Source organism: Lissotriton vulgaris, chromosome 8 (assembly GCF_964263255.1).
Source record: "Lissotriton vulgaris chromosome 8, aLisVul1.2, whole genome shotgun sequence".
In the NCBI taxonomy this organism is placed as follows: domain Eukaryota; kingdom Metazoa; phylum Chordata; class Amphibia; order Caudata; family Salamandridae; genus Lissotriton; species Lissotriton vulgaris.
Genome location: NC_141696.1, coordinates 1,192,052,914 through 1,192,066,755, shown reverse-complemented (window position 1 = coordinate 1,192,066,755; position 13,842 = coordinate 1,192,052,914). Strand labels below are relative to the sequence as shown.

Below are 13,842 nucleotides of genomic sequence, written 5' to 3'. Positions count from 1 at the left end.
AACAATATCACCACCCAAAATCGTATAATTATGGTAAAAAGTATGCAAACCACCAAATTTTCTTAATATGTTCAGGGTTCTGAATTTACCATAAACTGGGTACACTGACACAATGTCTTTTCTTGTTGTTGCTGAACAGCTGATTGTTTTCCCTTTGCCGCCTTATTGATTATGCCCCCAAAGCATGCTTTAATGTTGTGTATCTTGGTAAGAGATTATTTTCTCAAAAGCACTGATACCATCCAGGTGTTTGTGTGCTTATACCAGACTTTTGACTTGCTGAAGCAAAACAATGGCAGTGAAGTACAAAAATTAAGAGGTAGGCAGAATGTGGTATTTTGAATAAAACACATCCAGCAAATTGTTTCGAAACTCCAAATCTAACTCCATTTATTATTAACAATAATTAAATAAGCAACAGTACCTGCAAGAGTGCTGACTGTGCTGCCACTGCTGCTGCTGCACTTTGCTGTAAACCTTGCAATGTGGATGGGGAATGGCTTGGAGAAAACCCTGGGAGACCCGCGAGTGACAAAAGTCCAGGAAAAGCAGCATTACCTCCTGCTGGTAACCCAGAAGACAAGCTGAAACAAAGAACATTTAGTAGGAATGAAACTGTTTTTGATCTATGTACATTCTTTTCTGCAGAAGACTTAAGAGACTTCCGAGTGGCTTTTGAAAATATCTTGGAAAGAAATGCAGGCATATTTGACCACAATCAGTAATGACTGTGTCCTTTCCGTTAAAAATCTCTCTCTCTCTCTCTCTCTCTCTCTCTCTCTCTCTCTCTCATATCAAAGATAAGCAAAAGGGTTGTCTTCCATCTTAATTTTCTTAATAAAACGTACCACATTACATTGTTGTAATAAACTGATAGGCCAAATAATCAAAACCACTGATGAAACAATATGCACGATGACCCGATGTAATGCTTTAAAACTGTTTCATTATTCGAAGATAATTTCTGACATAAAGAAACTTGCTTGTATATTCTCAATTTCATCTGCCTATATATTTCCATTTCAAAATGTTGTACTAAGGAACAAGCGGGCACTTTTATGTCTCCTGTTTCCACCGGTAAGGTGCCAGCATAGTCCAACGTAGTGTTGTGCTCTTTGCATGTGTATCAGAATCTAGAAAGACAGAAATAACTTTTAAAGTCTCTAAAAAAATGTGGTGCAGAAGACTAGTTCAATGCATGCCTGTCCCTCCATTTGGCGAGCCCACCCCTCTCTAAATTGCCCAGTGTCCATCACCAGAGTTCACAGAACTAGAGCGGTATGGAGTATCCTTGCAAAGATGAAATGGCCTATGGGAGACATATTTAAATATGACATGGTCCATTATCAATATAAGGAACCAAAAACAGGGCAACTTCTTATTGCTAGATCAGGTAGTTAAACAATTTACATTTACAATAACAAAGGAGGAGCCTTAGCAAATTAGCACCAGGGTAAAGCATAAATACTGCTGAGCTGAGAGCAGTCTGTCCAAAATTAGAGTCTGCAGGCAATGAATCAGAAGGTTTTGCAGACAGTCTGAGGAATGCTGCAAGCACTGTCCCAGTTATCTACTACAATCGGAACATGCTTTTGGCAGTTGTGTTCATTATTTTGAAGGGGTGACAATTACCTACCTAATAAACACAATCTGGTTTGGTCAACATACAGTTCTGAGAGAATCTAAGCTCAACCCCTAATTGCTAAGGCACAAGCAGCAGGCAATCATCAGAGAAGTGCTAGCTAAGTTCAAGAACTACCAAATATTTTGAAGTAAAGAACACAAAATTCTCCCCAAAAAAAAGTGAAAAAAGAGAAGTTAATGAAAGAAAATACATCCAGATGCTTAAAATAGGATAAACGTCATCAGAGATATAACACTTTGAATTTTAAGACAAGAAGGACCTAGAAAAAGTAACCTGTCATTAAAACACACAACAGTTAGCGGTGGACTGGGATCTTGGGGACAAATTCAGGCTGACTGTGATGGAGCGGAGTTCGGATACACAATGTGGGGCATTATAGTGAAGATTTTGCCTTTGGTCTCAGAAATGGGAATCAAACTTCTTTGAGATATGGTGCAAGGATGGGCCCAACAAGGGCCCCTTGAAGCCAGATAAATCATTGTCGAGATCCAGCTGAAGCTCTTGGTTTTGTGGCCAAAATCTCAGAACGAAACACAGCTGGATTTGTGGGCCGGACATACGTATCTCCTGACCCTTGTACATGGTTTAAGCTTTGGGCTTGGTCACTTTTTTGGTAATCAAAAATCCTTGTCCCCTTACCTCATTTTGCAGTGGCTTATGCAAAATTACCCAGGAGCCGCTGCTAGTACATCATTAATAATAAAAAAAAATGAACAACTCACTCACTGAAAATACATAGTCAAATATCCGTTGAAATTCAGCCAATATGAAAAGCCCTCACCAGATTTTGTGTACAAGGGACTAAGCACACCATAATTCACGGATATGCAATTTACACTTCCGAGCTGACAGTATGTTAAACAAGCATTGGCAAATATATCTCTGCAATATGCTGAGCATCATACCGCAAAAGTAAAATAGAAAAAAAGTGAACAAATGGAACAATTATGTGGTCTGCGTATGCATGCCTACAAATTATGTGGACTGCATATGCGTGCCTACAAAATGATGCGGGCACTGTTTTTTTCTTCTTCTTTCCATTTACTGTTCCAAGATGGATTGGTGAATACAATTTTGTTTTAAAAGTACTGTGAAAGTTTTTTTTGCCTGGTACTCCACACACTAAAAAAACAAGATTGTGAGGGCAAACAAGTGGCAGGTCTTTGCTGACACTTACCGGCTCCAGGAGGGGTCGTTTTCGCCATCACAGCACAGCGCAACTGGGTCCCTGACGTTGTGGCCGCCCCCGCCGCTGTGCAGCGCCATCGCACGGCCGCGGAGTGGAGCGGACCACAACTCCCAGCGTGCTTTGGGAAATCCACCGCCCACTTCCTGCATTAGCGCGCCAGGAGGCGCAACAAAAGGCGGCAGCACCCGGAGAGCGGGGTTCTCTTTGCTGACACTTACCGGCTCCAGGAGGGGTCGTTTTCGCCATCACAGCACAGCGCAACTGGGTCCCTGACGTTGTGGCCGCCCCCGCCGCTGTGCAGCGCCATCGCACGGCCGCGGAGTGGAGCGGACCACAACTCCCAGCGTGCTTTGGGAAATCCACCGCCCACTTCCTGCATTAGCGCGCCAGGAGGCGCAACAAAAGGCGGCAGCACCCGGAGAGCGAGGTTCTCTTTGCTGACACTTACCGGCTCCAGGAGGGGTCGTTTTCGCCATCACAGCACAGCGCAACTGGGTCCCTGACGTTGTGGCCGCCCCCGCCGCTGTGCAGCGCCATCGCACGGCCGCGGAGTGGAGCGGACCACAACTCCCAGCGTGCTTTGGGAAATCCACCGCCCACTTCCTGCATTAGCGCGCCAGGAGGCGCAACAAAAGGCGGCAGCACCCGGAGAGCGGGGTTCTCTTTGCTGACACTTACCGGCTCCAGGAGGGGTCGTTTTCGCCATCACAGCACAGCGCAACTGGGTCCCTGACGTTGTGGTCGCCCCCGCCGCTGTGCAGCGCCATCGCACGGCCGCGGAGTGGAGCAGACCACAACTCCCAGCGTGCTTTGGGAAATCCACCGCCCACTTCCTGCATTAGCGCGCCAGGAGGCGCAACAAAAGGCGGCAGCACCCGGAGAGCGGGGTTCTCTTTGCTGACACTTACCGGCTCCAGGAGGGGTCGTTTTCGCCATCACAGCACAGCGCAACTGGGTCCCTGACGTTGTGGCCGCCCCCGCCGCTGTGCAGCGCCATCGCACGGCCGCGGAGTGGAGCGGACCACAACTCCCAGCGTGCTTTGGGAAATCCACCGCCCACTTCCTGCATCAGCGCGCCAGGAGGCGCAACAAAAGGCGGCAGCACCCGGAGAGCGGGGTTCTCTTTGCTGACACTTACCGGCTCCAGGAGGGGTCGTTTTCGCCATCACAGCACAGCGCAACTGGGTCCCTGACGTTGTGGCCGCCCCCGCCGCTGTGCAGCGCCATCGCACGGCCGCGGAGTGGAGCGGACCACAACTCCCAGCGTGCTTTGGGAAATCCACCGCCCACTTCCTGCATTAGCGCGCCAGGAGGCGCAACAAAAGGCGGCAGCACCCGGAGAGCGGGGTTCTCTTTGCTGACACTTACCGGCTCCAGGAGGGGTCGTTTTCGCCATCACAGCACAGCGCAACTGGGTCCCTGACGTTGTGGCCGCCCCCGCCGCTGTGCAGCGCCATCGCACGGCCGCGGAGTGGAGCGGACCACAACTCCCAGCGTGCTTTGGGAAATCCACCGCCCACTTCCTGCATTAGCGCGCCAGGAGGCGCAACAAAAGGCGACAGCCCCCTCCGCCTCGCGGACGCGCGCGGGCGGAGCCCGGGCAGAGGGCGGGCCGTCTGTGGCCGTCCGTGGACGACTGTGGTCGGGCGGGCCACCCCCCTAAGATCTCCCCAAACGTGAGTGTTACACCCAAGCATAAACATGGGCGATTCCACTATTACAAACTCCCATATCGATATATCTTCTCAGGGAGCCGATACCTCTGTCTCTGTCTCTCTTATTACATCCTTCGAAACACTGATTGAAACTGCCTTCAATGAAATTGTAGAGACCGAGAGGAGGTTCTCCATGGGTTCATTTGTTACTAATAACATATCGAGTGCTACTGGAAATATCCATATTACCCCCGAGGTTACCGTGGTTAAGCCATCACTTCCATCTGTAGACGTGCCCATTGTTGTGGAAGATGAAAACACTGTTACTTATATAGCTGCAGATTCTGTCCTTCTAACAACTGCGGCTGCTAGCCAACTGGTACCTCCGCTCAAAGAAACTATCCCTACCAGCATACCTGTTCCCCAGGGGGATGTCATTACCCTGGATGTTACGGAGTCCTGTTGTAACAAACCAGGAGGGGAAAAAAGGAAAAGAGGTACTATTAAGCAAAGCGCTAATAAAAGTAAACAACCTTCACTGAGCAAAAGCCAGCCTACTCCCCAAAGCCTGTGGAATAAACAAAAATCTTTGGGGGTGGTAACTGTACCTATGGAGGAAAAAGATTTAGTGGATATAGATAGCACTTCACTTTCGCCCACAATTCACCCCGGTGGGAATCTTAATACTATTTGGACCCAAACTACACTAATGGGAGATAATCATAACCTCTCCAAACAGAATGGGAACCTTATTGAAACTATAGTGGACACTATTTTTAACCGAGTGGAGAAACTTATGATCAACCAATTTAATAATGTTTTTAAAAGATTAGACAGATTAGATAACCTGGTTAAAAATGATGAAGCCAAAAGGAAGGGGTCTATTATTCTGGACCAAATTAGAGCCGACCGTCTTTTAAAAGATCTTGAATCCTTAAGCAACACTCTGTCATCAAAAACACAGGCCGCCCGTATTACATTGGATAAGGGCATGAAAAACCTGGAAACGTCATCATCGCCCATTACACAACCTACAATCCAACCGCGAACTGTTAATGCAGGGGTTAAGTGTGCAAAATCTAGTATAGCTGCTAAAACCATCCCAACCCCTGCACCAAGGAAAACTACCCCTTTGGTTACCACCAACAAAAATGCCACCAGTAAGGATGACGGTCTTACCCAACCTACTACAGCTACAACATCAGCTGCTGTTGATAACACAGGTTCTACCCAAGTAAGGTCCAATAAGCCCCGCAAACACGAAGGGCCTGTGCTTCCTCTACACTTACCACCGGACGCCTGCCCGTTCGTTCTGGTTTTGGCAGGAGTACCAGTGCTGAGGGAGGATCAGGGGGAAACCTGGGTTCAACTACGAAACAAATGTATAGACTGGTTAACTAAACATAAGGGGGTTGGATATGACATATCAAGAGAAATCATATCGGTCCGCAGGGTGCCTTGGATCGGACCACTACCTAAAGATAAGGACGGAGATTGTGTAGTTCTTAACTTTAAAAACCCTGGAACTGTAAGACATTTGCTTAACATAAGTGGTAATTGCTCAGCTATTTCCACGGTCGCAACTATGCTACCTTTAAGCTACTTTTACAGACAGCCACCTATGCAATTTCGACCGCCTTTAATGCATTTCTACCCCCCACCCAGGTACTCTCAGCCACCAGCTATGCATTTCCAGCCAGTTGCTTTCCCTTTCAACACATTTAACAGATTTGCACCTCTGTCAGGTTTGGATATGTTGGATTGACCCTCTCCAATTAAGCCAGCCAACTCAGTCGCTTCTTTACCATCTTCCGCCAACGGAAATCAGGTTGATATAAATTCCTTGATAGGGATTTCAGGAAGAGGCCAATCTACGAACTATAAGCCCTTGGATTCTGTACTTTCTGTTGTGAGTTGGAACATAGCGGGTCTTAACTCCAAACTGAAAATTAAAGAATGGTCAGACTGGGTGAACACCAACTGTGACTTATTGTTGCTCCAAGAAACTTGGTGCTTAACTAACCCCTCAATGGAGGGCTTCTGCTGTTATAACTTAAAGGCCTTAGCCTCCTCCATGGGACGCCCAAGCGGGGGGTTATCTATTTGGTCCAAGATAAAACCTGGGGTACAAATCAAACCGATCCCAACACCAGGCAAATGTTTTATGGCTGTAAAATACATTAACAGGATGATTTTATGTATAATTAACTTTTATAATAATGATTTTGTCAACCATCCCAATGGAAATTTTTTGTCTTTGTTTAACTTTATTGATGATATCGTTGAGGGGTTGAAGTATGGGTATTATGATGGTATCTGTATAGGAGGAGATTTTAATGCTCATATGTATCGCACTAGTGCTCCATGTCGGAATGGTGAGGAGTTGAAGAATATATTAGCATCTCGTAACCTAGTAAATGCAATGGAAATTGCTGGAACTAGTGCTGAAACTAAATTTGCACCCACCTATATAGGTCAAGGCTGTGCCTCCACGATAGATTATATTTTTCTTTGTTCATCCCTGTGTAATATAATTCGAAAAGCTGAGGTTATTTGCAGCGCATATAGTGACCATTATCCGCTTAGAATACATCTAGACCATCCTCAGACCACAAAGGCTGCATCAAAGATTGAGAGTGGGCCACAAAATTTGGTATTGTCTACCGATAGACTAAGACTAATATGGAAAGGGGCGGATAATAAAGCTATTCTAGCCAAGGTAATCAGAAAGCATCCATTGTTAATAGACACCTGTTTGTCATTTGACAGTACTGACGAAGTATTGATTGTGGCATTTAGTAATCTCTGTGGGGAAGTGAGAAGGGAATCTTCTAAACCATCTAGGCCCAATACAGATCACAGCCCTCGCTGGTTTGATTCCGCGTGTTCTAAGGCCAACAGGGAATTGAGGGCGGCTTTACAACAAAATCCTAGGGATTTTAACCTAGTGAGAGAATTAAGAGCTAAATATAAACTCGCCCTACGGACAAGAACTGAGGCTTTAGTGGTTAACCATTGGGAGTCACTAACGCGGACTGCCTTGTTAAAAGACACCGCGGGGTTCTGGAGAGAAGTCAAATCACTCAGGTCTTTTGGTTCTAACATCCAACCAATTAACTGTAACATAAATGGAGAGGACTGGGTGGAGCACTTCTCCAAAATTTATAATATAGCAGCCCCTAGCATAGACTCTATATTGTCTTTAAATAATGCTGATCAACTGAACTTCTCCATATCTGAGGTGGAGGATGCAATTTCTGATAGTGCTAGTAATAAAGCCCCTGGCCCTGATGGTCTATCTATCGACCAGATTAAATCGGAAATTAACTTCTGGGCCCCTCTATTATGTAACTTATTTAACCATCTGACCGACAGCTCCATTCCCGAATCCTGGTCGAACAGTGTCATCGTACCAATATTCAAGAAAGGTGACAGGGCCGATCCGGCCTGCTACCGTCCGATCTCACTGATCGACAACACACTAAAAGTCCTTGGTAGGGTACTATTCAAGAGAATAAGGGACTGGGCTGAGGATAATAATGTGTTACATTGCAGTCAATTGGGGTTTAGAAGCCACGTGGGTACGGTTGAGCAGTGTCTCAACTTGAACCTAATCATGGCCAAATACATTATTGTTAAAAAGTCCCCACTTTATTTAGGTTTTATGGATCTGAGTTCCGCTTTTGATTTTGTCAACCGTTCTAGGTTATGGTCACAATTGCTGGAATATGGTTTAGATGATTCATTAGTATATTTTCTTTCATATTTACACAGGGATCTTAAGGCAAGAGTACGCATCAACAATGATGGTGAACTATCTGGTGATATTTCCATCCAAAGAGAAGTCCGGCAGGGCTGTGTACTCACCCCTTTGCTTTTTATTTTATATATTAATGGGCTGAGCCCTGCCCTGAGTAAGAACTCCAAGGATGTTCCAATTATTAATGGTTCCCCTATTACCACCTTACTTTATGCGGATGACGCAGTATTGATGGGGCGTACCCCAAATGCTTTGCGCTCTTTAATTACAGGGTTTGTTGTTTTTATGTCTGATTTAGGTTTAAATACCAATTTTAAAAAATCATTTATCATGAATTGTGGTTTAAAGAGATATAACATTCTCTCAATTAAAAGTGGTGAAAACGAATTAAAATGCACTAGCACTTTCCCCTATTTGGGGTTATTATTCTCCAACACAGGCTCGTGGCAACATCACACCGCCCATGCAAGAAATAAGATTGGTAAATCAATTAATTCAATTTTATCTCTTCGCCAACCGAGAACGGCTGATGTGATTACCCCCCTGTTAAACATTTATCGTACCCAATGTCTGCCAACTGGGACATATGGATCTGAAGTGTGGGGTTATTGTAATAGCCTGCCCTTGCAGCTGGAGGAAAATAGATTCTGTAGGAAGGTGCTGGGTGGTATTTCCTGTACACCCACTTTCATCTGCCACCAAGAACTTAAGTTACCAAATATAGCTGATTTTATCAGGTCAAGGCCTACGCTTTTTTGGTTAAAAATATGGACAAATCCAGCGGCTTCCTTGACCCGTAGTATAATCTTAGATCGTCTATCTCATGAACGATCCCATCTCATACCTTGGCTAAATGCGGTCAAGAATAGCCTGATTAGCGTGGGACATGGTTCTTTGTTTAGTTCCCCAAACATTATTGTGCCCGCCCACAAGAATAATGTAAAACGGGCATTGTATGAGTTATATAAAGAGGATCGCATGAGAATTGAAATAATGAAACCAGCTATTACTAAATATCTCCCACTAACTGTGACAAGTAATGCTGTTTTAAATGAACTCCACAAACCCTGCAGATATCTGTCATTACCGATAGGAAGATGGAACCGGAGCCTTTTATTTAGGTTCCGCGATGGCAGGCTTCCCACTCGGCTATAATAAGAGTTTAGAAGAACTTGATTGCCCGTGTTCTGTCGGTGGGAAACAAAGTCTACTGCACTACTTTATTTTCAGTGGCCATTATAAATTGTATATCCATCATTACTTAATGCCAATTTTCAGAAAATACAATCTAAGAGACTTTAAATTAGCACTGAAATTCTTGCAAATGTTACCAACCGATGATGTCATATTCACTATAAGCTGCTTCATAAAAGCCTGTGTAAAATCGAGGGCAAGTATGGAACATGCATAATGGCCTTCGGATGTATAACGCACTTTAAACTCTAGATATAAATTGTATAGAGTTTTAATCATTTGTATGGAATCAATGTCATTGTTATTATTTAAACAGAAATCTATGAATGTCTTTCTAAACTGTTTAGTGTCTTATATTTGTATTATGCACTTTATGCCACATATGCTGCTCATGCCTAATTGGGCTGTATTTTAACTTTTAACTTTTATATATGTATTTATGTATTTTAAATGATTCATCCTGTATGTACTTTTATGGATTTTCTATAATCCGAATAAAGATCATTTCATTCATTCAAGTGGCAGGTGAGTGAGAGGAAGCAACAGGGAGTGCGTAGGGGAAAATCAGCACAAGAGTTGAGAGGCGAAGCACTCCAGTGTTAAAGGAATATGGAGCACAGGGAAGGCAGGTAGTCTGGCAGGGGAGAAACATTAGAGAGAGAGCTTGCAAAACGAGGCAGACAACAACATGGAAGATGGGGTTATTTGGTTAGAGGGAGAAACACAAGGGAGTGTGCTGGAAAACAAAACATGCACTGTCATGAAGTGTTTGATAACATTTTTTAAAAAGCACATTCTTAAAAGTGAGCAGTGGACCAGCTGATCAAAAAGATTGTAAAGAGACTGGTAAAGAGACTGTGCTTCAGGGGGTGAGCAAGCAGGAGACGAAAATCCAATAAATATGAAGCTAATAAAGAGTGACTATAAAGCCAACCAATGGCAAGGAATGGGTGGGTTGTAAGCCCCTTGTAAGTTATTGGTAAGCCCACATTAAGACTTTTGCATTCAGCCAGTTTGTACGGTCTGGTAGGCAAGTCCATAAAAAAATGGTTCTCTACAAAGATCAAAATGTAGCGGGATGTGAATTATGGTGTGCAATGTACAAAGTAACATTGGTTGACCCACAGACATCTATCTAAACCATTATTAAATTACGTGCCTTTTCACATTCGTTTTGAAGCCCATAATGGTGCAGCAGAGCTAGCACCTTCCCTACTCCACTGTGGCCCACAGCACAGCATTTTGCAGACCAGGGAGAGGAAAGATAAAAGCTTCCTCAGTGCTAACTTTGCAAATGTGAGGACGGCAACTGGAAGCTGCTACGAACATTTTACAAAAAAACTCCCTTTCTTGGGCAAGTTAAGGGGGTACTAAAGATGTCCCACTACACTAAGGCAAGTGGGGTGGAGGGAGGCGGGAGGTAAGGGGGGTGGGGGAATTGGGCGCAGCAACAAATATACCACCACCCTTGGTCAAGGGCGGTGGCAGCAAAGGAACATCCCCTCCATTTTCAGGAATGCTGAGGCTTGGGGGTTGTACACACCCTCTTCTTCCATGAGTAAGCTGTGGTTGATTACAATGTTGCTTATTCCCACATTTGGGGACACAGCGAGGTAGACTTCCTAAGCCCTTAGACTAGAGCTATGACTACAGCAATATTTCTTGCAGAGAAAGGGAGCACTGACGAGTAACTTACACTCCTACCTGTAGGTGACACACATTTGGTACAACGTCATTTAAGGAAAACATTATCTGCCACAAGAGTAAAGGGAATATGAGGAGTCAACCCAGTTTTGGAGCCCCCAAATTAGTACAAACACAATATTCAATTCTATTAAAATGGAATTATTATGCCCCAAACTATTGTAAAAAATAGGGATAAGAACTGTCAGATTATCATACAAACACAATCAAAGCCAACCAAAATCAGAGTAATTTTTGCTGCCTAGCAGCGAGTTGCTGGGCTAGAACACTTCGTAGCCTTTTACTGGGTATATTAGATTCGTGATCAGTTACTCTCAGCAAGATGCCACAGCAACCAAATGCTGTGGAGAGTTCACTCACAAACACAGCATAAAAGCCATAATTAAGCACACATTATTATTGTTATGGTTGTGTGAAATTGCAATCTAATTTCTGTCAGAAAACATGGCGTTAGACCAATAATACTGTTACCAAAATATAGACACAGCCAACCTTAGGAATCATGCGTTTACACCCTAAGAAGTGGTTACTCTGTTTAACTATTAAGGGACTAGACCCCATAAAGTGACCATTCATATGGGCAAGGCAGGGGTACGAAGCTAACGAAAATTTAGTTATGGCAGTGGGGCTAAAGGCAGCCTACATAGTCTCTCATTGCTATTGGGTATAGCACCAAATGCCCCCACCTGTATTTAAAAAAAAAAACTACAGATTTTCACAAAACATTTTTTTTTAAAATATCAAATAAGCCTCCAGCCAGGAATAGAACAGGGAAGAAAGACAAGCCACAGCTCTTGTACAACCCAAGGGGATTACGTCCTACAAAGTTGCAGTTTAGTTCAAAACAGAAATTTTTCATAATAAAATTGCAATGTCACCAAAAAGGCATGCACTGCATGCCAACTTCTCTTCCGTTTCTCGCCCCTACCCCACCCCCTATATAGGTGAACAAGGCAATAAAGAGGTTTAGAAAAGGAATTAGACTTTGTAATGTCCTCAGCGATGTGGGGTTGCAGGTCGGAAGGAGACATCTGTTCCAACACCCTTGGCCAGGGTGTTAAAGCACACAAATGTACTCCTCCACCACCCCCCTGAGATCCTAGGGAAACAGAATGAGTCAAATAAGCCTCTTTCTTATCCCTACTGAAGTTCCAGGAGATTTAGAAATGCAGCACTGGCAATGCTGCAGAGAATTGGGAGCTCCACCACCCTTGGACAAGGTAAGGTTGCCCAACAGTAATCCAATACCCCAGGTGGTAGCATAAGGCCACAAAATCCATCACAACTGGGCAAGATAGGGGTCAAATAAACCCTGCAATGCTCCATAGGGAAACAAACACTTACCCCTTCGGCAAAATTGAGGGAATAATAAAAATAAATAAATAAACCACACAGCCCAGATGAAAACATGAGGGGGGTAAGCATCGTAAACCCAACCCTTACTTTGAGCAAGGTGTATGTGCAGCGTTTGAGTCAAGTACTTACCCCTGCCCATGGGAAAGTCAGTGGGGAACAAATGCAATCCTCTTGACCTTAGGAAAGGAAGCAGGAAAGGGCACAACAAAACCCTAGGCTCGTGGTTAAGGAGCCAAAGACACAAACCTTCTGCCTCTCACCCTTAGGCAAGATGGTGAGAACAAACTAAGGCACCTCACAAGTGGGCAAGACTTTAAGGATGGGCATGATATACCATCCACCAGCACTGGACAAGACAGGGGACAAGCAGTAACATCTCCATTTACTGGACAAGGTTGGGGAGGTTAAAGATGGCAGCTGCCCCAATACACAAGGTACCAAGATACCCACCAGCTGTCCTTGGCCTCCTTCAACTACACACAACATAAGTGGGAGGAAGGCTGGGAAAGCTGAAAACTGCCTCATTTCCCTGTTCCCCAATTGCCTGTTTCGAGTACTGAACTCAACATTCTAAACAAGGCTGACCTCAAACACTACAAGAACTGTGTATTACAAATTCCCTGAAAAATCTAGTGGGGCTGAGGGAAAAGGGTAATCGCTAATGAAACAAGCATTTGCAATGCAATAGGTCTCGCATTTACACAAGTTTGAGCTATTGAGATTGCAAATAACAACGCCTTTTATTTTTGTTTTAGTTTTAAAAACATAAATAAAAGGCATTGTCCTTTACAATGCCAATAGCTTAAACTCGTGTAACTGCAACCTATTGCATTGCAAATGCTGGTTTTAAAAATGTGCTCCAATTCTAAATGCGGTGGCTGCCCTGTTCGTCTTACATCCACTAGGAGACATACAGATTGAGCTTTGTCTCTTCAGCATGTGAACAAGTAAGCTAATTATTTTCTGAAATGCCTGATGGCTTGCTCCTCGAATAAAATATATAGAAATTTGAATTCTTCACATATTTGTGTTTTAGTCCCGCGGAGACATCGTGCCAAACCTAAATCCTTTAGTAAACATTGGGTCTACCGGTGTACCAGAGGACAGGAGAAAAGATTAATTGCTGCTGCAGGTACGCTTGCCATTTGATTTTAAACTATTCTCTTATTGAAGGAGCCATACGCTTTTCCTTATCTTTTATAGACAAGTTTAATCGCCACCGACACGTCTTGCTCAATTCTAAAGCTACAACACAGAAAATAAGATGGCCATGAAAAGCTGTACACTGGACTATTGGAAGGTATGCGCTTGATAAAGTATGCACGCTGACAGAAAAAAG

At 44.1% G+C, this 13,842-nt stretch overlaps 1 protein-coding gene across 2 annotated transcripts in view; it reads right to left on the bottom strand.

Moving 5' to 3' along the window:
- PROSER1 (proline and serine rich 1) overlaps window positions 1–13,842 on the bottom strand; it is a 216,685-nt gene that overhangs the window by 46,455 nt on the left and 156,388 nt on the right. For both annotated transcript variants that reach the window (XM_086935064.1, XM_086935065.1), the window contains exon 12: window positions 425–584. In XM_086935064.1, coding sequence (XP_086791190.1) covers window positions 425–584 — 160 coding nt within the window. The remainder of the gene's footprint in view (window positions 1–424; window positions 585–13,842) is intronic.